The sequence below is a fragment of the Calypte anna genome, chromosome 1, assembly GCF_003957555.1.
Source record: "Calypte anna isolate BGI_N300 chromosome 1, bCalAnn1_v1.p, whole genome shotgun sequence".
NCBI lineage: Eukaryota > Metazoa > Chordata > Aves > Apodiformes > Trochilidae > Calypte > Calypte anna.
This window is the reverse complement of record NC_044244.1, coordinates 133920701-133947332: the sequence shown is the minus strand read 5'-3', so window position 1 is coordinate 133947332 and position 26632 is coordinate 133920701. Positions and strand designations below refer to the sequence as shown.

The 26632-nt window shown below is 40.2% G+C and overlaps 1 protein-coding gene across 5 annotated transcripts in view; it reads left to right on the top strand.

Annotated features, from left to right (window-relative positions):
* Positions 1-3794: 3794 nt before the first annotated feature.
* Positions 3795-26632, top strand: part of MGAT4A (alpha-1,3-mannosyl-glycoprotein 4-beta-N-acetylglucosaminyltransferase A) — an 80337-nt gene continuing 57499 nt past the window's right edge. For 2 of the 5 annotated variants that reach the window (XM_030445637.1, XM_030445611.1), the window contains exons 1-2: positions 3809-3895; positions 8011-8326. In XM_030445637.1, the coding sequence (XP_030301497.1) occupies positions 8233-8326 (94 nt within the window). In that variant the 5' untranslated portion in view covers positions 3809-3895; positions 8011-8232. Of the gene's footprint in view, positions 3922-3942; positions 4003-8010; positions 8327-26632 lie in introns of those variants that run through there. The other 3 variants (XM_030445630.1, XM_030445624.1, XM_030445619.1) reach the window with 3 other exon arrangements.

The following is a 26632-nucleotide window of genomic DNA, read 5'->3' as shown; positions in this document are numbered from 1 at the left end:
GTGTACTTACTAGAAAGGATAGCATCATCACACCTGACTTCTGAGTGAGACACAACTGAGCCTCAGAGAAGTGGCACCACAACATATACAAGAAGATTACTTCATAATGTAGTCACAGAAAAGGCAGAATAATGACAACCTAAATGTTGAACTTTTTGGCTACTAAGATTTTATATATAAACTATGTTTTAACTTAATTTTCTATATCTCTTTCTTTGTTGGTATTAGAACTAAAAAAATGCTACACAAACCACACATGAATACAAACTGTGTATCTAGTAGCTTCCCTTCCCATCCCATATGCCTGGCTCATCAACACACCGGGTTTAAGAAGGTGGTTGAAGGGGAGTTTCTTTCCTTTTCACCAGTGTTGTGCTGTGGGGATGGCACACAGGAGACAGCCTGTCACACAGACAGCTTGCAGGGGCAGTGGACAACCATTGCCAATCCTTCCCCGATACACAGGCTGTGTTTGTGCCCTTCTTTATTTGTAATGTTTATATGGGAATGCAGCAAAGGCCCAGCAGAAATACAGCTTCCCTGCCCAAGGTGCTCAGCTTGAGTACAGCAAAAATAATTAAGTGATGAAAGGCTTATGGATGAAAAAGGCAAAAGTGGGGTGAGATGGAGGTAAAAGCACTTGGAGTACAAAGGTGTTTGCTCTGTTATAAACAAGGTTAGTGGTAGGCTGGGAATGAATCCCATCTCTGAGATAGGATTAAATTGTCACCCAGGAGACACAGGCAATTTTCAGACAGCCATTTTTCAGCTGAGCAACTGTTGAGACTTCTGCTGCCACTGCCAAGCACCTCTACCTTTTCTGCATTTTTCCTAGTGCCTGGGAAAGCCAGAAAACAAGCACAGTGAAACTGAAGAACAACAACACTGTCATGTTTCTGAATGAGTCAGGAAAAGTGCCTGGATAAAATGAGCACCAAATCTGATGGATGGCAACAACTGCACAGCCCTGCAGAAGTCAGGCCCAGGTATGCCAGAAACAATCACTGCAGCATCCATGAAATCACAGCAGGCCTGGAGCATCTTTTGCCACTTTGTCTCTACTCTGAGGCTTACGGTAATACTTTAGCAAAAATTTCCCAGCAAGAAATCTTCCTTCTGTCAAAATATGGTTATACATTTGTCTAGTGTGTTGGGGGTTTTTTTCCTGCTGATATAAAAGAGCATGCACTTCATGGGTTTTTTTGGCTGGTTGGTTGGTTGGTTGGATTGGGTTGTTTTTGGTTTTTTTTTTCCCCAGCAGCCAAAGATGACACACTAAGGATTTAAACTTCCCTTATTTTTAAAACAATTCCTGCCCTCCAGACTCCCATGTTATGGCTGTTATAGCATTTGCACCTTAACATTTGCATTTAAACACAAAGTGCTTGGAAGTGCTTAATCTTCTCCAGTTTCAAACTGATACTCCAGCTGAGCAGCAGTGGCTGCAGGATGAAAGAGTAACTCATCAAGAAAGAATTTGTGAATTAGCTGGCATTAAAATGTTGTTCAGGCCTAAAAGGGAGCTGCCACCAGCACCAGAAGTGACACTTCAGTGTATCAGCTCAACAGCCCCATCTCCTTTTATCTGGTAGCTGCAGCATTTTCCTTCACCGTGCATTCTTTCCACACATCAGGCAGCAGAATATGCCAAGTTATGTGCCAAGCAGAATATGCATTTGGTTATTGCTGTGGGAAGTTGGATGAGGGCAATGCTGGATATTTTTTTTTTCCCCTGTCTTGAACTTTGCCTGCCTTCTCAGGAAACTAACTTCAGGGGAAGATGTCCGGGGAACAGAGCAACAACTGCATAACACTTACTCTATTGTGTGGCGAATTTAAGGGTTATTGGATACTGTCAAGGCCCAGTTGGTAACCTTCCTTCCTAAGTAAAAGGTTCCAGTGAAAGAACAAAAAGTAGGAAGGGTCAGACAGTCCCTGTGAAATAGCTGTCATTGAACTCATCTTGAAACAAAGTATTTTCTTCAGCAGACTGAGCTCTCCTGACAAAGGGACTTTCATGTGAAAATGGCTCCACCACTTTGTTTTTCCGGCACTGAAATGCAAAAATTCATATCCCTAAGCAACACGAATCTATTAGAGGCAAACAATGGTGGCTCCAATGTTTTTAGCTTGTTGGGATCTCTACGGAAAATTCTGTTGTGAATATGCATATGTGTGAGGACATGCATAGGCTAATTTTTGTTTGAAAGTTATTGTACTTAATGTTTTCAATTTAAAAATCCACTTCACTTCACTTCTTTATAAAAGAGAGGATTGAAGCACGCATTTACATAGTAAATTCTCATCACTCAATGAATAAAATCACAGAACAGCCTGGGTGTCAAGACCTTGCAATCTTCTCCTAAGCTTCTTTGTTGCACTCTGCCTGAGTTGCCACCAGCCCCTCTTTGCAAGCTTTGAGGGAGCCAGGAAAATCACTGAAGGCTACCGTGCAGGTTCCCAAATGTGCAAAAATACCGCGATGTGTTTAAGTGTTAAAAAAAAAAATAATCCAAGGAGACTTGTTAAATGTCACTCTTCAGACAGAATAATTAGTAAGATTTTTGCAAAGTTTAGAAAGTTCTAGTGGGAAACTATTCCACTGTATCTACCGCAAGAGCCTTGACTGAGAGAAAAAATCTGTACTGCAGACTTTGTCTGAATTAGGTTGAAAATGTGAAGAAATGGATTGGACACTGTTAAACCAGTGAGGACTACACAGTAAGAGCAGTGGTCTTGAAAGGTAGATAGGATTTGTAGATAGGATTTTACCCTATCTTGAGGGTGCCAAATGTTTTTAATGGGAGCTTTCAGACCCCCAAATATGCATGAAATTTCTGGAACACATGAAATGAACTTCTGAAGATAGGGTAATAGAGAGCAGAAACATTACAACCCTAAATAACAAACCCACAGAGTAAAGCTGCTGCTGACGTTCCCTCCCCAGCTGCACAAGGCAGCAGTAATGACCCTCTGGAGGAAAGTGAGTTCATTTTCACACCTCCCAAGCTGTAGCTGTTTCACAGCCTCTTGGGCAGCACAGACGCCATTACAACATGAATGCTCTCCTCACGGCCATACTTATGAATGGGACAAAGGACAGAGGAGTTATTTAACTGGTGTGAAGCAACAAGTAGCTCTTTAATCCACACAGTTCTTGATACAAGCTCCAGGGGTTAATTAAACACAGTATGAACTCAACAGTGAAATTCATGACTGCAACTTCTTGCCACCAGTGAGCAAGCACCTCACACAGGGCACCAACACACACGATTTGCCTGGCACTGAGGGGCAGTGTGAGAAAGCTACAGTTGAGCTCAACTTCCTCTCAGGAGGAATACAGTTGCACCCTCACACAGCAGGCCAGGGGCCTCAAGTCACCACAGAGTGACAAGTTCACTTTGGTCCTCCTTCAGCGGACCACCCTGCACCCTGTGACCAAATCTTGGTGGCGCTAACCCTTTTTTGGGACGTTTCCAGAACAGCGAAGCCCTTATTAGGGAGCGCACTGCCGAAAGACGAGCGCTGGCTGCGTTCCTCCGCCCCGCTGCCAGCCAAGACCTTGACGGACGCCTCGCGAGACCGAGCTATTTATAGCCGAGGCTGACGAGAGCGACAGGCCTCTCAGCCAATCAGCGGCTCCCTCCCTCGCGGCTCCCATTGGCTGACGGCGCCCAGCCGGTGGGTGGGGTTTTGGCGCGGGTGGGCGGGGCGGGGCGCCGTGCGGTTCCATGGCGCTCCGGGCGGGGGGTGGTTGCGTTGCTGACGAGAGAAGGGCGGGGGGGGAGCGGGCGGGCAAGGGGAGCGAAAGCCCCGGCGAGAGCCGACACAGTCGGTCGCCGCCGCGCCCGCCGCCCGCGACCCGCGGCTCCCCCTGCCGGAGCGCAGCGCAAAGGTGAGGATGGCAGCGGCGGTCAGCGGGTCCGTAACCCCCCCTTCTTTCTCCCCCCTCCCCCGGGCCGCTGCTGTTGCCTTCGGACCCGGCTTGGAACGGGCAGCAGGGTGGGTAGCTGCTAGAACCCACTCGGCTTTTTGGGGGGCTAGGGCCGGACGTCTTTCCTCTCCGCACTCTCTGGAGTGGGTGGGTAGCGGAGGCGCTTCTCCTCCCAGCTCCACGGGTTTCTGCGGTGTCGGCGGAGGGGAGGGCAGGCAGGCGGGGAGCCTGGGAGCCGTCCTGCTCCCTTCTCTGAATGCGGGCACCCTTCTGAGCTCACATGCACCTGCGTGGTGGTGGTGTAGGGAGCGCTTGCGGCTCCTTCTCGGGACTTGCTGCCACCCCCTCCCTTCGCCCGCTGCTAGGGGTGCCCGCGGGGCGTGAAGAGGGCGGCTCTGGGGTCCGGGGCAGAGCGGCGCCGCTCCCCCTCTTTCTTCAGCTGGGGCGCCCTGCGGAGCTCTGCCTCCGCCGCTGCCCCTTCTCCTCTGTCCACCCTTCCTCCTCCTCCTCCCCGCCTGCCGAGAGCCCGAGGAGGGTTCGGCAGAGTTTGCAGTTTCCTGTGCTCCTTCTTTCCCCACACAACCTCGCTCCGGTGCACCGGGCGCCGCGCAGTTCCAAGGAACCGGCTCTCTCCCTCCCTTCTCGTCACCGTCATCTCTCGCCCTCTGCCGCCCGGCTGACGGCCGCCGGTGCCTACCTTTCGCCGCCTCTTTTTTCGCTTCCCCGAGTAAACAGCCGCAACCGGAGCGGAGAGACACCGGGAAAGGTCCCGGCTAGCTCGGGATCCTCCTTTTCCCTGGGACTGAGGGGGCTCGGCTGCGGAATGGCAGGCAGCCGGCCAGCCTGAGGTAACGGCCGTTAACGGCCGCCGGCGCCCCACCGCGCGCTGCGGGGTTTGCTGGAGCGTTTTCATTAGAAACAAGGTGGAAAAAAAACCAAACCAAAACCTGTTTAGTAAATCCCTTTCACCTTTTCCTTCTTGGTGTCTTTTAATCACGGACCGTTCTCCCCCGTGCCTTAGAGAACAACCTTTCAAATGCAGCAGTGCTGCCGCCGTAGGCGGTTTTTGCACCTCCCGGCAGGATGGGGTCTGTTGGCATCCTCTCGGGAGGACTGGCGCTCCTCAGGCGCTGATCCTGCACCATCTGACCCTTCCTTCAGTAACTCTGCAAAGTGCCTTTGCAGCGGTATCGAAGCGTATCAGTTTCTATGGTTTACAGTCGAAAACGTGCTTTCTATGTATTTTGGACACATACAGAAACTTTTTGTGGTTTATTTAAGATGTCGTTCAGTAAGGTGAGCATCTGAGAGGCGCTCGGTGCCTTTGGTACCCATGGCCTTCAGCATCTGGCAGAGGGTCCTTCCTGTTAAGTCTGCAGTGGGAAAGGGTCAGGTCATAATCGTGTGCTGTAAAATTTCACAGGCTTCATCTGTCTAGTTATACCCTGTTGTAATATCTGCTCAAACTGGATTGCCCCTCAGTTAAAATTGTTCAGTTTGTGTTTTAAATTGTTGAACAAACCTAAAGTGACCACCTGGGGGTTAAATAATACATGTGGGTTTCTGCTGGTTTAACTATATGCATTTTCAAAAGCTGGAGCACTTCTGACCCACGCATGGCCTTGATGTATGTATTTTGATATGGTAAAATGCTTGAATAATCATGAAAGTGTTGCTAAGCTGTAGCTGAGCTGCTGGTGCCTATACCTAAGAGAAGTGAGTGCACCAGAGGAGGAAAAATAAAAGCATCACTGGCCAGCACAAACTTACGATTATTTTTAATGTGACACAATTTTGTTCATGCTCACTGCTAATTGGCTTATGTTACTACTGTTGGGTTTTTAAATTTTATTTTTTATGGTTGTTGTTTTCCGAATACTTTCTGGCTGTATTTTTCTGTGGATTCAAGTAGCACAGCAAGAAGCCCTGATCACAGCATCTTGATTTTATTGCAGCAAATGTAGAAACGATGCCCACATTTTCTGGCAAGGCAAGCAGTTCACTTTCCTTGCATTACTGAATCATATTTTTACTCTTCTGGCTGCCCTCTCCTGTATGCATGTCAGACCAGCTGTCTGTTACCCCCACTGGGATAATCCCTCTAGCTTCCAGCCTGGTCCTTTGTGCACACCTGAGCTGCTCCAGTGAGAGAAATCTGACTGCTGTTAAGATAATAGCAGAGGTACATTACAGTTTAGTCATCCTTTCTTCAGAGCTGCTTTAGCCCTGTTAGCGTCATTTACCTAAGGGCATCCTGGTCACTTATTCTGGTAGCCAGGGAATCACCCAAACTTCTTGAATTCCTGTAAACCTTACAAAACCATGGCGTTTTGAGATCTTTGGGTCTCCTTGCTATTAAAATTCACCTAACTTTTGTCTTCTCCCTTAATTACTATTGCCTGCCCTTCTGACTTTTTTATTAAGTCCTTTTTCTGTTCAAAGTGATGGTCCTGATGATATTTCTTGGCATGCTCTCTGTGCTACCTTTCTATAGGTCTCTCAGCTGTCTTTGTCTTTCATTGTGTCAAACCCAGGTTTCTCATATCATAGGGCCTTTCACAGTTCTTTCTATTCCTTCTCATTATTTTGTTTCTTACTGATTTTTACCATCCACTTGGTCTGCTTCCCGTGTGCTTGCATTGTTCCCTTCATCATACGTACCATGTAATTTCTGAGTTAATATTTAAAGCCACAAACCTATCTGTGTGTAAAGTTCCTCAAAACAAAGCAGGTTATTAGCATTATGTGTGAGGTAGTCGAAGTCCAAAGGTAAACACTTTCTGTAACCTGGATGTTGTGACCAAGATTTGAATGCAAGTGTTTGAAGTTCTGTAACTTTGTTGTTCTCTCCTGTTCATTTGTTTACCATGCCAGTTGACTGTGTCCTGTTTTGCAAACTCTTCAGTAAAGATAGTGTGTGCTGCAGTACTTGTTTGGGAGGAGTAATTCATATTTGACTGAAATCTCTTGGTACTGTAATAACAAAAAGCATTTTTTCCCTTTTGTTCTAAATGCACCCAGGCAAGAGTATGTCAGTGATTGCTTCCAAGGGAAATTCAAAGCAAGTTATTTATTGCTGGGTAGCATACTTGCATCAGATGTGGTTTATAGTGGGGAAAAACTGGCAGTGCCTTAGAAGAATGTTGAATGCTAATGTTTGAGCTACTGTAAAAGATGATTTAGCACTTGAAAAACAAATCTGCTTCCCCTCCCTAATCTTTTAAAGTCAGTAAATTTATTTTTCTATTCTCTTTGTCTTTCTCAGTTAGGACAGTGTGGTTAAATACTTGGTTGTGTTTGGCCAGCTGAGGGTTTTCTAATCCCAGAATATAGAACCTTTCTCTGTGATAAAACTGAACTGTAGGTAATTTCTCTGTTTTGTGCTCATGCCTGTGTGGCAGAGATAGAGTGATATGGTCATATCATGGCATATTGTGCTTTTGACTTGTTGCCAGTTGGTATAGGTTAAGCAATCTCTGCATGTGTGACTGTAGTCTGTGCTTTAGCTGTTGCTAAGCTGGGAAAAAAGTGGTCGTGGATGGATCAAATACTCTTGAACTGAGCAGATAGAGATGAATGATGTAGGTTTGAAAATGCAGTTTAAAGCTCTCTCCATTCACTGGGAGTGGTTCTGTTGCTGCAGTTATATTGGGCTTCACTGATTTCAGAGGGGGCTTTGTAGGAATGAATACTTGAGTCTGGGCCTTGGGGTCCTGGCTTCCTGAAAACAGCTCTTATATCAGCTCATCACCTCCCAGAGGGACATGTGATCTTGCCTTGAGTTCATGGTAAACCTGTAGGTTTTGTTGATGTGTATGTTTGTCCTTTAATGACCAAATTAATGTGCAATACAGCTCTTCCAGTTGCTGTGGCTTACATGAACCCCCTGCACACTGCTCCAGTCTTGGCTCAGGGAATAGAATTTGTTAGATTATTTTGTCCTTTTTCTGTTATGGCTGTCCAGCCACAACAATGACTGTATAGTAGTATTACTTCACTGTATGCATTTGGGTGCATGGGGGACTCTTGTAAATATTTTTGACATAATCTTCTAAAATTCTGTTTCCTTTGAACAGGACTAGAAGAATAAAGAGAAGTTTAATTTATAAAAACTATAAGAAAGCTTCACAACAGTTTGGAATGGACTGATTTGTGATACCTTTGATATGTGAGAGCTACGTTTCGTGCCATTGTTGGCCAGCTGCTGCTGGTGGACTTCAGCTGACTTCATTGCAGCAAGCCCAGCACATAGGTCCTCATTGCTAATAGAACATAAACAAGTGTCATGCTGAAATGAGATGAGGCTCCGAAATGGAACTGTGGCCACCGTGTTAGTTTTCATCACTACTTTCCTCAGTTTGTCCTGGTATACTGCGTGGCAAAATGGAAAAGGTAAGTAAAGGCTCCAAAACAAAAAGTGATCTTTACATGGCTGTATGGCAGAGGAACGAGTAGCACAGACCACATAGAGTCTTGCAGGTTGGAAAAGACCCTTTGGATCATGGAGTCCAGTCATCCCTACTCTACTATGCACTGCTGCTGTATGTTAGCAATCTGTAAATTACTTGTTGCCTAGATCTGCTCCATGAAGTATTGACTTGGTGAGGAATGAACACCTGCTAGTAGATTCAGGAAAATGGACTTGGAGTGAATCTGATTTTAAAATGAAAAAAAAATGTAGCTGAAGGACAAGTGCTGCTTTTGGATGAAGAGGTTGTTCCAGGCTGAATAGTTGTATTTGCTTTGGGTTTTTTACCCCTGGTTTATAGTTGTTAAAAAACATGTGATTTTTTGGTGTTGTTGTTTTTTTTTGTTTTTTTTTTTTTGTTTTTGTTTTTGTTTTTTTTTTTTTTTGGGCTGGTGTTTTTTTGGTTTTTGTAGTGTTGATTGTTGTTTCTTTTTTTGGTTTTTTTTTTGGGGGGGGGGGGGCGCAGGGGGGAGGGGTTTCCCATGTAACATATGGCCACTGGACTTGGCTAGAATATGTTATTTTTGGTGCTGCTTTTTGTCTTCCCTGAAGATGCTGTGATGATGGTGGCAAACTGCCCGTCAGTAATGTTGACTTTGCTTGCTGGTTTTAGATGAAATGTAAAATGTTTCTTGTCAGAGTATAAGAAATAATATGAGCAAATTGACTAGGTAATAATAAGTGTGTCTTATAATAACAATCTCATAAAATAATCAAGTAACTATTGTGTATAATAGACTTTTACCCTTTTATGTCTTTGACTTTTACTGCACTCCTTGTGAACCTTAGAAATTCCATTTTTTCTGAGAGTCAGATCTGTTTACTGCAAGCAAGATGCTCTTGTTTTGTTCTTCAGTAAATAACTTAGTGCTTTCTAAGAAGAAGAAAGAGTGTTTTGTTTTTTTTGTTTGATTGGTTTTTTCCCTTATAGACATCTCATCTCTTAAAAATTAGTAGATTGTATCCTTCAAGTAATTTTAAAATACACTCAGTGAGATTTCTACATGGTTTGTTCTGACTGTTTACTGAGAATTTTGTCTTCAATTTTGCCTAGTTCAGTATAAGGAAAATGCCATTTTCCAGGAATACTGTCAGTTTTAGCACAGTCAACTTGTAACCTGTACAAAAAGAAACAGAAATCTGTACAAAACAATCTATACAAAAGAAACAGATGAATTCTGTGGCTTTTTTTTTTTTTTTTGGCTTTTTTTTTTTTTTTTTTTTTTTTGTTTTTTTTTTTTTTTTTTTTTTTTCCCCCCCCTCTCAGGTGGGCACTTGTAGAAGTAGTTGCTTTGTGGTGTGATCTCTGTAGCAGTTGGTTGGTACTCTACCTTTCTGAAAGTAATCATCAGGAAAAATGTTAGTTATTGTGTTAATATATAAATCTTTTAATTGGACAACAAAATGTGTACACATGCTAAAGACTGACAAGAAAAGGATATTTGAATAGCACTCTAAGCAGTATTTTCATTTTGGCTAATACAACATTTCCTCGTTAGCTTTTGTTACGAATACATTTCTTGCTCACAAGAACCTCACAGGGATTTTTCTTTCACTTCAGCAAAGATATATATCTATGAAATCCCTTCCCATGCTTTTTTTCTTACTTGACACATGATTTACAAGTCTTGTTCTTTTTTGTTAAAGCATAACACAAGGACCAGTTGCCACTAAAAGAATTTAACAAAAAATCTGCTATTTAGAGAGTACTACTAGGTACTTGATGACAAATTGAGGTTTTTGTTCACACTGGTCTATTTTTTAATGCTTTTTCCATCTGAATGCTAACAATCAATACTTTCTTAATAATGGTGCAAAAGTTCTGCATTTGCCTTCTTCCAGATCTTGGTGCTTAGCATTGAGATGGTAACTTGTTAAATAATACAAATAAATATCAATTAAAAAAAATCCTTGTAACATGACACCAGTAATGTGTGAATTGATCAGAAATCATACCTATAGAACTACAGTCTAGATAATTTGCTCTTAAGTTGTTGCTTCAGGAGAAATTGATATGTAGAATATTGTCTTTTACATTTTATTTTACTTTTTAACTTATATTTAGCATTTTATAACTTTGAACAGGTTGTCTAAAACCAAAACAATTAAATCAATTTTATATCACGTTTTCCATTAGACATTTCTGCACCACTGGAAATGGTTCAGAAGCAGATGGTATATATGTTAAGTTTTTTTATTTTTTTTTTCAGCTTTTCAATTATAATTTTGTGGTTATTTTTTTAAGCCTGATGGGACAGTATTGTAATTGATAATGTTTTCTAACTGAGGCTTTCATTTGTAATGAAAATTTAGTGCTTGCTGTTCCCATTCACTGTAAGGCTATGGGGTGTCAAATACTTTGATTGTAATCTTTTTTTCTTTATTATACTTATATGACACGCTCTAGTTCTCTGTAGCTGTTTGTCAGTCTTTGGACAGCAACATAAATCAACACTTGGAAAGAAAAATACTATTCACATTCCTTAGAAAGAACGAGTAAAACCTCAAAGTGCTTGTTTCTCATTGATAACTGAAACAAATTTTGATTTTTTTAAAAGCAGAAGCATAGTGCCTTCTTTCTAACAACCCTAATTCAGTCTTCTGGTGATTTAATTTTAATTGAGAAGCTAAAATATTGGATAATTGTCACTTAAAATGAGAACCATTTATAGAATAGCAATAAGACTGGGACGATGTGATATTTTTGTAGATCATATCTTCCTCTAGTAAATACACATAGTCCTAAACTATACAGGATAGGATTTAGATATTTCAAAGTGATACAAACTTTAGCACCACTTTAAAGTGCAAAAAAATTTTCTCTGTGAAACAGTGCTTTACAGACTTCTAGGATATGCTGAAAAGGTGTCAGCAGTTGAAGGAAATACTGTGTCTGAACTGTCGTCACTGGAAACAACGTGGCTCTGGCTTACCCAGTGGTCTGATGTAAATAACCTTTCACATAACAGAGACTGCTGTTTGGATGAAATGGTCAATTACATGGTTTTGATCTCAAAGTTCACTGTGTTTGAAGAAGATTGGTTGAAATACCACTGTTCCTTGGAGAGAGTCTTCAAAATTATGCCAAGATCTCTGTCAGTTTCTAGTGCTATGTCTAAAACTACTGGAGTTGAAGCAATGAAAACCCTGAATACACCTGGCAAAGTGACCTCTGTGGGATTCATCAGTAAGAGTTGTAATACTGCTTTCTAAGAGCTAAAAATGTGCTATGGTTAGTCTAAATGAAGTAGATGTGAGAAATCCAATCTTACCAAAATGCTTATTACTGCACAGAGAGAGCACTTTTTAAGGATCTACAGTCCCTTCACATTCAGAATTCAGTGTAAGATGTTACTGAATTTCTCCCAAGACTGAGGTCTTATGCAGGTGATATCATTCCACTTGATACCATCTCTTTTGACTGAATCATGCTTTCTGGTGATACTGACATGCTCAGGGTTGCAGGTCTTCACCAACTCATTTGTGAGCTACAGAAACTCAGTGGTTTTTCTTTTGTTAGTGTTTTGGTTTTTTTTTTTTATGCTAACGGCACTGTTGTTAAGATGTAAGAACTACAAAATAGTACTATGTACCTAGTACATCAGTCACAAAAAATGCATCAAAACTGCTGTGTGCTATTTAAAAAATGTAGTCTTGATGGATGCTTTAATCTTTACTCTGTGTAGTGGTCTGAGTACATGATGTACAAGGAAGAGCATTATCCTTTGTAATGCTCAAGAACCTCCTTGAGTCAACAAACTTCCCGATGCCTGCCATCAACATGGAAGTTGATAAGGAAGGTAAATAACTTTATTAAATTAAGGTACACATGATAGGATGAAATTCCTCAGCAAAGTATTTGTCAACCTCATCACTTTGCTTCTCATGTTAAAGTCTTACCGTGAATTTTGTTTGATCGTTTGTTTAAAAAGTATGGGTGCTGTTTTCTTGGTGAAAGAGTGTAGTAGGCAGTACATGTTGTCACTCTCAGGAGGCATTTGGCTGCTTGAAGTGGTGAGGACATGTATGGAATACGTATTGTGACAATCTGATGCAGCCTAAGCCTTCAGGACTGTCTAAACTATGTAGTTTTCAGAGCAGTCTAAAACTAGTAGTATATTTTTCCTATGTAAAACATTCTTCTTAAAGGATGAAGAATTGGTTGAAGAAGCTTTTGGTTTTCTCTTCATCTGAGGGTGGTGGTATAACTAGATCTCCTCACTGCATGAGGATGGCTCATTTTGGAGTACCAATTTAAATTCACATGGGAAGACCTCCAAGAGGACTTTTGCTTTTGAGATATTTAAGTAGCTTCATTTTTTTTCCTGAATATTCACTCAAACTTAAGTAATGATGGTTGCAGCTACTGTTTCATTTTGAGCATTGGGACTTTCTCTCATTTGGAGAGAAAATGGCCTGGCCTGTATAATAAAACTTATAGAATTACTGCACTGTTTCTCAGCTACAGTAATTGTAAACACTGGCAAATATCTAAAAAACAAACATAAGAGAGGAAAAAAATGAGAGTAAAACAAAACACCTTCAGGAAAATTTTGGAGTAAGAACCAGGAATATTTAGTTCCTAGAGGAAGAAGAGTCCTACAGAACCATGGAGGAAACAGGACAAAGAGGACAGGGTATATATATTGTTTTAACTTGTAATTTCCCCCCTGGGCAATGATTATGCAAATTCTCTTTTAAACTATATTGGTAATCTGAGATACATGTACTTTGCAACCAAACCCCACCTTATTTTATGCTTTGATCCTAAGAAATTTTTTTTTCTTCTCTATTAAATAGAAGGGAAGTGCTGGTTTCCTTTGGAAATTCTGTTGCAGATCTTCCAGGAGCTGAAATTATAGGAAATAGGAGTTTCCTTTTTTCTTTTTAACACCAGCACATTAACATTTCTCTGGTCCATATCTAAAATAAGCTTCAAGCTTGATTTCCAAATTGACATATAGCTTATTGATCTTAAAAACGGGAACTGAATTTCATTAGGCCCATCAGGACTGCAGGTTTGGAATGGTTATCAAGAGTCCTGTGTGACTGTAGTGAATGCCCTCTCCCAGGAGAATCAAGCAGAAGAGGTTCATAATCCAGCTGTCCAGGGGGGCAAGGTTTAGGTTTAAGTGCCTGTGTCCACCTCTTGTGGATGTTGAAACTGAATTTCTCTGATACCAAATGTATCAACTAGGAAGTCTTTGCAATGGATTGTAACCAGCATGTACTTATCTTGTTGCTAATAACTGTCTTCCCAGAGTAGTTACAATCCACAGGTGGGTAGATTTTGAACCCTGAGTAAGCTGGGCTTCGCCATGCTCTATCTTGGCTTTGGTGGTGGTTGATATTTTCTGAAGGGAATGTAGGTGATGCAAGGGAGAGAACTCTTGCAAAATTGCTGCTCCTCCTAGCCTGGTGCTGTTTGAAAAGATAGGCAGAGAGACTGAAGTTTTAAATAACTAATGCAAATTGGAGACCCGGGTTCATGGAGTGTTGGAAGTGAGTGAAAGTGCCCCAACCAAAACGTGGGGTGCAGTAAAACAGAAGAAAATGTGTACATAAAGAATGGGGAAGAAATTTGGTGCTCTGTTTATAGTTAGGAATGAGAGTTTATTTTAAAATTGCATGAAACTAAATAAATAGAACAGAAAATGGGTGTTAAGTAAGTAATTAAATCTGCTACTCCATCAAGACACAGGAAGTATTCTTTCTGCTCTGCTTGGTACTGTGTGCATTCTGGATGGTGCACTGCAAAGAAAATAGGTGGGGTTCAAAGGAGAAATGAGTGATCAGAGGTATAAAAAATCTACACTATAGGAGAAGGGTCAGTGTCCTGGCATTGCTTAGATTTAAAAAAAAAATGTGTGAGAAGAAACATGGGAAGATAATTTTGAAATATTTTAAAAGTTATTGAAGAACAAAACAAAACCAATCAAACCAGCAAGCAACAGACTCTATTGTTTGTGGCCATAGTGAATAACAGGATACAAGGGTCTAAAACTGAAAGGGAGAGCAAGGTGAGGTAGTGGAAACAGGTTTTTTTTATTGACACGTCTAGATACATATTGTAGTAGACTGTTGGAAGAAATGAGGAATTTCCATGTAGGCACTCCACAGGACAAGGTAAACCAGCAATGATAAATAAGAAACCAATACTTTGTTTGGTACTAATAAAGATTAGATTAGCACATGAAGAGTGAGTTACACTGGTTTGCAAGGTCAATATGACACTACCAAAGTAAGTCTTAAATAGAGGAGAATTCAAACTGGCAGAAATGATCTAGCTTTGACCTAGCTATCTTGCTGAAGTTAGTTTTGAGCAGAGGGTTGGATTAAATGACTCCTAGAAGTCCCTTCTAACCTAACTTATTCTCGATTTTCTTGACCTTTGCCAGGTTTATCTCTTGTGCCAAGAGCAACATGTCAGCACATTTCATTACTAAATAATACTGATGTTTACATGATATGTGAGAATTACCCTTTGTTATCATAAAATGTGATCTCTTAAATACATAAAATACTTGTATTTTATCGGTTTCACTTAACCTTTTATTGTTAATTTCCACAACCCTTTTATTTCTAGGGACCATGAAAATACAGTGTTAGAAAAAAAATATCAAATAGTGACTTTCTTTTATTTTGAAGTGTGATTATTTTTTTTAATTATTACTATTTAGTTATTTTTAAACTTTATTTTTCATCCTCACAGTTTGGAGCAGTATCTATTCAGTAACCTTATTCTTGCTGTGTAATCATGACTTTATTTGCTCTCTGGGTATCGAAAAAGCTTTTTCCATTTTTTGATACAATCTTTAGGGTTAGAATCCTGTGAGTTGTTTATTTTTAGGATGAGGCAGACTATAGTTTTACTTATAATGCATTATGCTTTGTTTTCCTGAACAGAAAGGGAATAAAAAGTGATATCCTTGCTCACAGTGGAAGGCTTTGTTGCAGCTAGTCTCTCCCTCAGAAGCAGTTACTCCAGACAGTCTTCCAGACCTGTGTTTCCAGCTGCTTTTCTGGTAGCCTACTTTGCTTTCACACAGTTTTCTGTCTGTTCCTGTGGATGCTTCCCACAGACATGTTACCCATCAATCTAACAGTAAACAGAAACCCTATTTTTGCTTGCAGTATATAATTTTACTATCTTATGCTCGAAAGTAATTTAAAAGTTTCCTATGCTTAGCAAGTATAAATGTTGTTATAGCCTGCAGATACCTCATGTCTCAGGTACTGATGCCATGAACATGTAAGTTTCCTCAGACAGTTCAGAGATGAACTAAATCTTTTTTCCATTACAAATTACTAGTAAAGCAGTTGGGCAAACAAACAGCCCTCAAATTTAGTTGCACAGCCCCTAGAGACAAACTGTAGAAGCACTGTTGGAGAGAAATTTGAATAAAACCAACGTGTTGAGATCACATTTGACTTACAAGGTGGTTGTTAATTTGCAGTGATGTGGGAGCATGGTGAAGCTTTGATGCTGAGTTGTTTGCAAGGAGGACAAGTTAGAAAATGCATTCAGAAACAGCTTGTTCAACACTGTTGTAAACACACAGACACACACACAGAATAAGCAGTATCAGCAATCTCAACCCTGTAGTGTGTATGGAAGCAACAATCAGACTTCTGGAATATCATTGCTAATTGTGAGGTGGTAGCTCTCTTCTGACCACTTACCTTTCAATAAATTAATTTTCTTCTAATGTATTAAAATGTTAAACATTTGGCTGTGGAACTACCATTGCTAATCTAATTTTAATGTAGAAAGCTAGCTTGCTGTACTTCTTGGCTTGTATGCATATGTTTCATTGGTTTCTGAGGAGAGGGAAAGTACTGGCTTCAAGTAAGAATGCCTTGACTTACATGTATGGAAACTCACAATTGTTGACAATTCTGTGGTAGAAATAAACCACGTTAAAGTTTTTGGGAGCTTTCAGGTTGTCAGAACTGAGTGACTGCTTTTTCTTTGTGTCATGGTTCTACTGTTCTGTGTGCTTTGCTTTCTTGCCACATTGTTCTTTAGCTGAGTTAATACATCTGAGAATAAACATTATCTTAACCCTCCACACCTGAGTCCTGAATGCTCAAAAGTGTGTATGCATGATAATGATTCTCTGAGAAGGTTTGGGATATATACACCTGGGTTTTCCTGGACATGGCTACTTCTTAGACATGGAAATCTTGCCTGGGCAGAAATCTTTCAGATGCAGAGCCTGTTAGCCCTGGATGGGTGGATGCTGCTGCAGGGTCATCCTGTTGCTGACCAGGTTACTGCATGACCAGTAACCCCAGCTGTGTACACAGAGTGTTTAAGTGTGCACAGTAAGTGACACCTTTGGGAAGTCTTATCTCACCACAAGTTTGTGGTGAGTAGGTGCTGGACACAATAGTCCACATGCCTTTGGAATATCCGAGAGGGGTCAGCCAGTCAGTTTCTGCCTGTTTGGATGACTTATGTGTTGCAAGTCAGATTCTGGAGGACACATAGAGGTGCATGTGTTGTAGAGTTTGTTTGCATGAAAGTGTTAGGCTTTTAAATATTTGTGTTTGTTGATCAGAGAGGCTCTACAGAGAAGTGGAGGGACCTTTCCGAAACTCCCGTGTGTGTTGATAGAATAACTGTTTTCATTTCTGATGTAAATGTTATGCACACATTCATAGGTAGAGATGACCTTTTTAGATCAGTGCTTATTTTCTCTTGTTCTCCCTCTTCACACTGGGGAGACAGTTGTGTACAATATATTTTCAATTTTATAGTATATGAGAAAACTGAAAACCAGACTAATGTTTGGCCCTGGTAAACCTAACTATTTAACTTGGTTTGATGAAGGCTTTAATTTGGAACAAGCTGTAACTGAATGGAATACAGCTCTCTTGTACTTTGAAGATCCAGAGACTGCATTGGATTTCATGGTATTTTAGCTACGAATGTGCTGAAGTGATTTGAAGTTGGGAGTGTGCAGGAAAACAGTTGATGCTAGGACATTCACAGTGCATTCATATATTCAGTAGCAATGCCTTTAAGTTGTTATCTGGTGTCGTCATGATAATGTAATGACTTAGTGAAAAGTAGAATGGCTGTGGTCACTTTTTTTTCAAAACATGAAATGTCGCTGTAGTTTCTTTTACCTTAAGACGTGCCACTCTATCTTCTTGTGACCTCTGTCACTCCTTTGTATTATCTTTTTAGTCTGTTCTCCTTCCTGGGTTCAAATACCAGTGTTGTCAGTAATACTGCATTCCGGTTAATTTTGAGGAAACGGGTGACTATCATCGGGAGTGAGCCTCCAATTGGCCCCGTGGTGGGAAGGGCTGGAATTCAGCAGCACTGTTAGGCTTTGCCAGCTGGGCAGCCACTGCTCACCTTCCTGGTGACCACACAATGAATACAGAGCTCTGCCTGCTGCAGCCCTGCTGCCTTTAACAGGCAGATACTGTTAATACTTAGAAGAGGGTTGTGTATGGGAAGATGTTCGTGGGTGACAAGGAATTGTGTGCCAAGGTCCAAATGCTGTTTCTGCTGGCTGGGGTTATAGTGGCAGTGGAATGGGAGGGTCCTGAGGTGTATGGGTGGGAGTCTGGGATAGATCTTTAAGTGAGAGGGGGTGGAAACAGCTGCAGGAAAAGAAATCTGTGAAATATGTGTGGATGCACTATCAATGTTTGGGTTTGGGTGTCCCCTCTTTACCCTACAGTCTTGACTTTCATTAGGCACACAAAATTACCTGAGTGCTAGGTGAGAGAGCTGTTTTAAATAAAACTCAGACATTCATCCATACATTTTATATGGTACTTTTTGATTGTTCATAGTACTGCTGGTTTAATCCTACTTCAAAGTGTAGGACAAACTGCTTGATAGTGTTTGTGTGTGTATTTATGTATTGGGTCCTCTTTTGACTTAGTGGAGAACAGCCTCCTGGGTCTGGCAAAAATCAGTGCTTAAGCTGTTGCTTTTATCTGTATCTGGCCTTCTGGTGCCTCTTGCTTACTGTTTGTACATGTTTACTGTCACTGTGAAATGGGACACAATAGAAAAAGGAATTAATGGCTTATTTGCTACCTTTTTTACTGAGACATTGTGGATACATTTTTCAAATGGAAATTAAATTTAGGAAGCTGATTGTTAAACTAAAGGGGTGTTGCCATTTACAGTATTGAACTGAAACTTGAACTGAAACTCTAGAGCTGGTGGCTAATGCAATTGACTGCCCTTCATTTTGTTTTTTTGGGTTTTTTTAATAAAAAAACTTTATAACAGAATGATTAATTTACTGCAATAATGGCATAAAGGTAATGGGACACAATAGAAATATCTACCCTGTAGCTGTATTATGTGCATCTTCAAAAAGTAAAAATGGAATTTTACATATTTTTTTAACAAATTAACAAAACTAAAAGTCTTCTGTGAAGGAAAATAAAAACATACTATCTTTCAATTTATCTTAAGATGTGGTTTATAGCTTCATGATGCTTCTCGGTTTTCTTCTTCTGTGGGAGTACATAACACTGTGCTAGTTCCACAGACTTTGTCTCCTTGTTACAAGAAAGATCAACATGCAAGTTAAAATTCTGCTCAGAAAACTGAACCCATTTGGAATATGAGTGAAAACACATTTTCGTGTGGTGTTGTGGCATCACAAACTAATGTTCAACAAAAATGATGAGGAGCTGGGTAATGGGAAGATAATTAAAAATTAAGACAGTGATTTAGGAAAGTTAAACCAAATATTAATTTTCTGTCAGTATTTTGAAGACTTGGAACTTCTCACTGAAAAATTTTAAAAATTTAGCTTCTTATACCCTATGATGTATTACAATGGCCTTAGTTAAGTTTAACCAGAAACCAAGTATTACCATCTCTAACCTTATGAAATCATTGTTGCTACTTCTAGACTATTTTTTTTCCATTTATGGTTTTGTTTGTTGTTATTGAAGTTCTGATCTGTTGAAATACAATGTTTGTTCCAGCATTTGCATATGACATAAACAACCATGTCTGTTCATACTGTCCCCCTCTAATTTTTAACATCTTACTCATTTTCTTTTTATTAATGTGAAAGTTACCTGTGCAACAGGGACATAACAAATATACATAGAGACCGCGTAAGAGCTGAGATGGTAAAACTAGATTCAGGTGTGCAGTTTTAGTTGAATTTTGAATTAGTGAAATGCCATAATCCAGGCTTGAGGCATGTCTTTAATCTTTATATATAGCTGTAGTTGTAGCTTTTAAAGCAGGAAGTTCATGTGGAGGCATCAGAAATGTGAAAGCTTTTTAAAAATATAGAGTACTGGTTCAGTTGATGACTGGCTATTTGGAAGATGTGAGGATTAGAGGAAGCTTGAGTGATTACTAAATTGATTTGGAAAATTGGCTTATTGTTTGTGCATTTGAGTTCAGATGGTAAACATTTTCCACAAAATGTTTTCACTGTGAGCATTTATGGAAACTTGTTTTCTTTTTCAAATCCCTTTTCTAGCTTTAACTTATCAAGTCAATAAACAGGATAATCAAAGAGCCTACTTTCATGAATTCTGTTATGGCAGAGAACGCTATTTTAGTAAATTGAGTTAGAAATTCAGTTGCTAATAAAAAGGTGATATGCAGAGAAACATTTTCCATTCTAAAAAAAACCTCCAGGAATTTGAGGCTATTAGATAGCACCAATATTTTCATTTGGTAGCAATATAGGTGTATGTGCTTGTTTGTGGAAACTAGATGAAAATACTGGCTGAGATCTGAGAAGAAAGGAGATCTCACAGATGCCTTTTAATCAATCTGACTGTTAGAGACTGAATCACCTAAAGGGCAATAACATTTGTTTACACTGTCAGCAAATCTGTTAGTATTTCAGGTGAAGGGAGTGCCTCTTGTTCTCTTTTTAACAGATGTGAAAGAATTGTGTTTTACCAAGGCTAGCTCTTGGTATTATTTTTAATGTTGAAATTACAAAACCAGACAGAGATGCTGATTGTTACATTAAAAAGGCTCACTCTGCCAGCATCTGCATAAGTGGTTATAGCTTCTTTTATTTATTTAGGCATTCTTGTTTACTGGTAGCAATAATGTGAATAAACTGAAGGATGGAAACAAACATAACAAATAGATGCAACGTGAATGTTTAATCCGTGCATCTCTGCAGAAATCTACAATGGATTATTTTATTTTTTTAAAAATGCAGTGGCAATTCTTGCTTTCAGCTAGTGTACTTTAGTCCTTCAGCACTGTCAGGAATACAGACTAGTTCTCCTCCTATCCTGTATTTTAAAAGTAAGATGTTTTTGTTCTGTGATTGAAATACTTGCCTACACTGTAGGTTCATCCTTCCTTAAGATGTAGATCTGCATAGGATTTTAGTTGGAGTTGTAGTATGGCTTTTTAATTGGCAAATAGTTTGAAAAAAAATAACCATGGCATAATCTTTGTAAAAGCTGCCATTGGAAACTGTTCTTCTTTTTGAGGTAATACTGTGATGGTAGTGTTGGCCATTTCCTAATTTCTTTCACATTGTTCTACACTGAGTCTTGCACAAGACAAGTAAGAATTGTCAAAGTGAAAGGTTTCAGTGAAGGTTGTTTGAAGGTTGTTTTTCATGCAATAGAGAGTTCACATCCAAATTACACAAATTCAGTGGTCTGCATGCTCAGCTGAGCTCCTCTTAGTTTCTTAAATTGAACTCTTTGTGCTGTGTATGTCGTCAACAGAAGCTGCAATAATTTTCCTTGTACAGCTTTGCTTTTTGGGAATAGAATCTATGAAGTTTTTATTCCTTAGTGTTTCTATTCAGAGCTAGAGATATGTTGAATGCAGATTGCTTATTGTGAAACTGATTTAGCATATGATCTCAATGACCTTTTTCTATCGCCTTCCCTTAAATGCTAACGGAGTTCATAGTGCTGCTTAGCACTTGGGATAAAATAAAACCCTAATAGCTGGGACCTAAAAATCCCTGAGGATGGTACTAATCTATAGAGTCTTGGGCAGTGTTGTTTACTAGGCAAAGAACAGACTAACTAAACAGTTAGTCTGTTAACTAACAGACAGCTAACTGTTAGTTAACAGTCAGATCAGGACAAATAAATTGCAAATGTGAGATTTTTTTCCATCACTGTAGATTGCTGTTCTTTGTTTTAAAAGATGTTCTGCTCAAGTGATACAGATAACTCTTCTGAAACAAATAATGTGTTTAATTATCCCTATTGTCTGAAGCCATTGCAGAGACAGAACACCATATGCTCCTGATGACTTGACCTCCTTAGCTGTGAGTGTCTGGATTTTCTGATCTATTATTCTTTTTATGCCTTCTGTCCAAAGGAACATTCAGACTCTCTGTCAGCTCTGATCTGTGGAGACTGGAGAGTGGTGTCAAAGGTTTTGTAACTGTATAGGAAATTTTCTAAATTGTGACTTTTGTGTTGAACAATTTGTATAGAGAGGCAAAGGTAAAAGATTGCAACGGGAGACACTAAAAACTGTTCCTGGCTGCTCTATCCAGCTATTAAAGTACCTTTTAAGTAAATCACTCATCAGTTGTCACAATTCTAGTCTTTGGCTTTGAGTGCTTAGGTTGGTTTTTCCTCTAGGAAAATGTTTTATTGTGTAGTTTTTTAGGAAAAAATAAACAAACTTGCCTGATGTACTACTTAATGATTACATTTGGATTGCTAAGCTGTAGCATACTGAAGATACAAAAAATGGGGAGAGGGAAGTAGTTTGTGAGAGTCTGATGTGGTTTGTTCTCCCTTTTTTCTGCTTTGTATGGAATCTCTAGGAAAGCAGGGGTTTTTACTTTTTCAAAAGAATGTTTACAAGCAATCAATTCTGAAATGTACATTTAAAAATGGGAAGGTTTTACCAGTTGATATTGCAAAAGATCATACTTTAAAAATTTTAGTTCAAACAACTTCAGTTCCTGCTGCAAAGGAATGTTTAAACAAAAATATCAGGACTGAGATTGAATCAGGCTCTGAAAGTTTCAAAGCAAACACTTCAGACTTGTGCTAGTGTGTTAGAATTGGAGAGAACAAAAAACATTATTTGTTTGTACAGATCTTTGAAGTAAAAAATGTGAACAAATTGCAATGAAAAATAAATTATAATGTTTGGATTATATTTTAAAAATAAAGTTAGTAATATTTGCAGAACCTTTTCTCAAAAATAAGCTGTTCTTCATGGTAAAAACTACTTGAAAAAGCACTTTTAAAAACACTTCAGGTCCTAGTAAGTACATTTCTATGTGGAAAACTAGGGCAATAAACTACTGGGTTGTTTTGGTAGATTGAAATATCAGATTGCTGAAATTACCTGTCAATTTGAGTAACCAGATTAGGGATAAAAGACTGACTTGCCCACTTGTTTTCCTAAATCTTGTATCAAGACCTTTTTTGTTTGATGAAGCAGAAAATGCTATGATTAGTACAAGGATTTTTTTTCTATGTAAATCATCTACCTTACTTTACTGTCTTTAATTCTACAGAATAATGTATTTAAAACAATCACATGTTCTGTAATCCCTTCAAAATAAGAAAATAGCTTTACAAAGAAGCGTTGCTACAAGGTGACTAAAAAGGCCCACAGGATCAAGAGTTCAGAGGACTGATAAATACGACCTTGAGCAGTTTTCTTAGGAGATTTTATTTATAACATGTATGTTGTTAGCATTTGCAGTATACTGTTATTCTGTGTTTGCATGGTTGATTGCTTTTATGCTTCAGTTTTTATAACTCATCATAACTTGCTTATAAAAGGTTTTAATTTCACTTAAGAGCCTCCTAGCTTTTAAGCTAATTAGTTCATAGGGACTATGCATCTGTGGTAATGCATTGTAACATTTCAAGGACACCATATAGCAGCTTTTAGAGAAAACCAATCTGATTTATAAACACACTTCAGATTTAATTGGGATGCGTGTGTATGCAAATCTTCAAAGACCATCCTTACTGTCATTGTTTGACATCCTTGGTTAGAAACATGGTTTGTTACCTATGTAGTTTTTGATACTGAATAGTTCTATCAGCTTCTGTGGGAAAACAGAACTTGTCTTTTGTTTTAAATTTCTCAGAAGGATGTGTGCAGAGGAGTGCAGGATGGGCAGTGTTTGATTGCTGCCTTCAGCCTTGGACCTGACAAGTAGTCCTTGGCTGGCTTGGCTGGTAGGAAGGATGGGCCTGGCTTGCTGCCTGGCTGGGGTACATCACTGTCACAGTCTGCCTAGCATCAAATCCAGGTGCCCAATGGCTGTGTGGCCACACTGTGTGTGATTTGTGCAGAGAAGCGAAGGCTGCGTGGTCAGAAGTCATGTGGTAAAGGCCAGGATCAAAGCCCATAGGACTTCATGCAATGTACAGATTCAAAAAATCATCATAGTTGGAAAAGACCTCTAAGATCAGAGTCCAACTGGCAGTCCAGAAAAATACCCTACTACCATGCCCACTAGAGCATGTCCTGAAGTCCATGGCCTCAGCTACAAAGTTTTTTAATACCTCCAGGTATGGTGACTCCAGCAGCTCCCAGGGCAAGTGTGTTCCAGTTCCTAACAACTCTTGTGATAAAGAAATTGTTCCTAATGCCTAGTCTAAAGCTCCCCTGGCACAACTTCAGGCCATTTCCTCTAGTCCTATCATTATTTACTTGGGAGAAAAGACCAAGACCAACCTCACTACAGCTTCTTTTCAGGTAGTAAGGTCTCTCTCAGGAGGGAAGTCTCTCTCAGGGGGAGACCTTAGTATTTGTAGAGAATGATAAGGTCATTCAGTTTCCTCCAAAATCAACAATCCTTAACCTCTTCCTATAGGACTTACTCTCTAGAACTGTTATCAGGTTGGTTTCTCTTCTCTAGACATTCTCCAGCATCTCAATGTCCATCTTGTAGTTAGGGGCTGAGAACTGAACACAGTATCTGAGGTACTGGCCTCACCAGTGCCAAGTGCAAAAGGCAAGATCGCTGCCCTGCTCCTTCTGGCCATGCCATTTCTGATGCAAGCCAGGAGGCTCTTGGCCTTCTTGTCTGCCTGGGCACACTGCTGGCTCATATTCAGCCAGCTGTCAATTGATACCCCGAGGTCCTTTTCTGCTGGGCAGCTTTCCAACCACTTTTCCACAACCTGGGACTTGGCTTTGTTGAACCTCATACAGTTGGTCTTGGCCCATTGATCTAGCGTGTCCAGGTTCCTCTGCAGAGCCTTCCTACCCTTGAGCAGATCAACAATCCCATACAGCTTGGTGTTATCTGTAAACTTGCTGAGGAAGCACTCAATCCCCTCATCTAGATCATTGATACTGAACAAGACTGCCCCCAACACTAAGCCTAGGGGAATGCCACTTGTGACCATTCAGCAACTGGATTTAACTCTTTTAACTACAAATCTCTGCATCCTTCTACCCAGCCAGCTTTACCCAGCCAAGAGTACACTTGTCTAAGCCAAGAGCTGCCAGCTTCTCTAGGAGAATGCTGTGGGAGACAGTGTTGGCTTTACTCTCTTTAGCCACTCTTTGGTTTTACCAAAGTCCAGTTAAATAGCATCAACATTCTTTCCCTCATCCTCTAGGTGGGTCACCTGGTCATAGAAGGAGATCAGGTTGGTCAAGCAGGACCTGCCTTTCCTGAAGCCATGCTGACTGGGCCTGGTCACCTTGCACTTGCCTTGTCAGTGCACTCAAGATGAACATCTCCATAATTTTCTGTGTATCAATTTTCTGTGTACCTGTATAGGCTGACAGGCCTATAGTTCCCTGGATTCTCCTTCTGGACCTTTTTGTAGAGGGGTGGCACCTTGGCAAGCCTCCAGTTGTCTGGGATGTCCCCTGTTAACTCGAACAGTTGATAAATGATAGAGAGCAGCTTGGCAAGCTCCTTCACCAGCTTCCTTATTACTCTCAGGTGGATTCCTGTTGTCCCCATAGACTTGTGAGAGTCCAGGTGCAGTAGCAGCCTGTTAACTGCTTCCTTCTGGATTTACAGGTGAAGCAAGCCCTGAGAGTTAACAAAGCTGGATTTTCCATGCAAAGTGGGCACTGGGTGTTTCCCCTACCTCTCTTCTACTTAATAAACATAATTAGTCTGCTAATCAGTGCACTAATTATTACCCAAGTCCTGTCTTGTTAAATAGGTGTTAAATTAGTCTTCAAATCCTTTGTTCCATGTGGGAAGAACACTTCCCCTGGAATGGCTGGAGGGTGCTGATCCAGTCTTCCCAGACAGGGATGCCTCCTTGGGTAGAATTTCACAATTCTGGAATTCACAATATCCCTGGCTGTATTGTATACTTGGTGTTATTATTGCTAGCAATATTAACATGTATTAGTAGTGCTATTGTTGTAACTGCATATCTATCTGGAACTGGTATATATCTGTTGCCTTCATAAACTCCCTCACATTTACAACTAACTACTTTGTATTTGCCTGTTTCCAGATCTGTCTCATGGCAGGCCTTGCTGGAGAATACTAGGGCAGACAAATGTTGTTAAATGGTCATACCCATAAACACACATAATCCTTTACTCATAAACTGTTGATGAACACCTGGGATGTAAGACTGTAGTCCAGCCTCTCTATAAGAGGGTTGTTGGATAGCAAGGAGTCTGTGGCCTGAAATCCTGTGGCTTCCCCTCAACCACACATCCATGTGACACCGGCCCATTTGGCCACATATCCATTTCAGACACATAACTCCATCCCCTGGCCTTTTTACCTTCAGGAGACAGCTTGTTACAATGCTTTGGTGTTGTTATAAGCCTAAATGTCACAGGCAGATTCTGGAATATCTTTAATATTTCTTTTGTGTGGACAGAGCTTTTTGGCCATGCCTGTGTGATTGGTTTGATAATTCCTCTGCTCACCTCTCCTCACTTGGACGTTTGAGTATGCAGTACTTCACTGTGCCTTGTGAATATCTTCTGAGCCTCTGGTGTCCTTCCAAAGGACAGTGGATGCAACGTTTGTATTTCCTCGGTAAATGCCACTATGTATTTCTTGTCTGTGTATCTTTATTTGGATGCTGGATACAGTGAGAGAAGGATTTTGTGTCACAGTATCGGGTGATTTTATTTACAATACCCGTGTAAAATAGGAAAGCATCAGTTTTAAGGTAAAGTTGAAAATAATCTATCATGCCACATATTAGTATGGCAGATTTTCAATTTTAAAGGATATCTGTGTGTAAGGGACAAAGATGACTACTTGATCAGGTGATACTACAAATGTAACAGCTTGTGAGGTACTCGG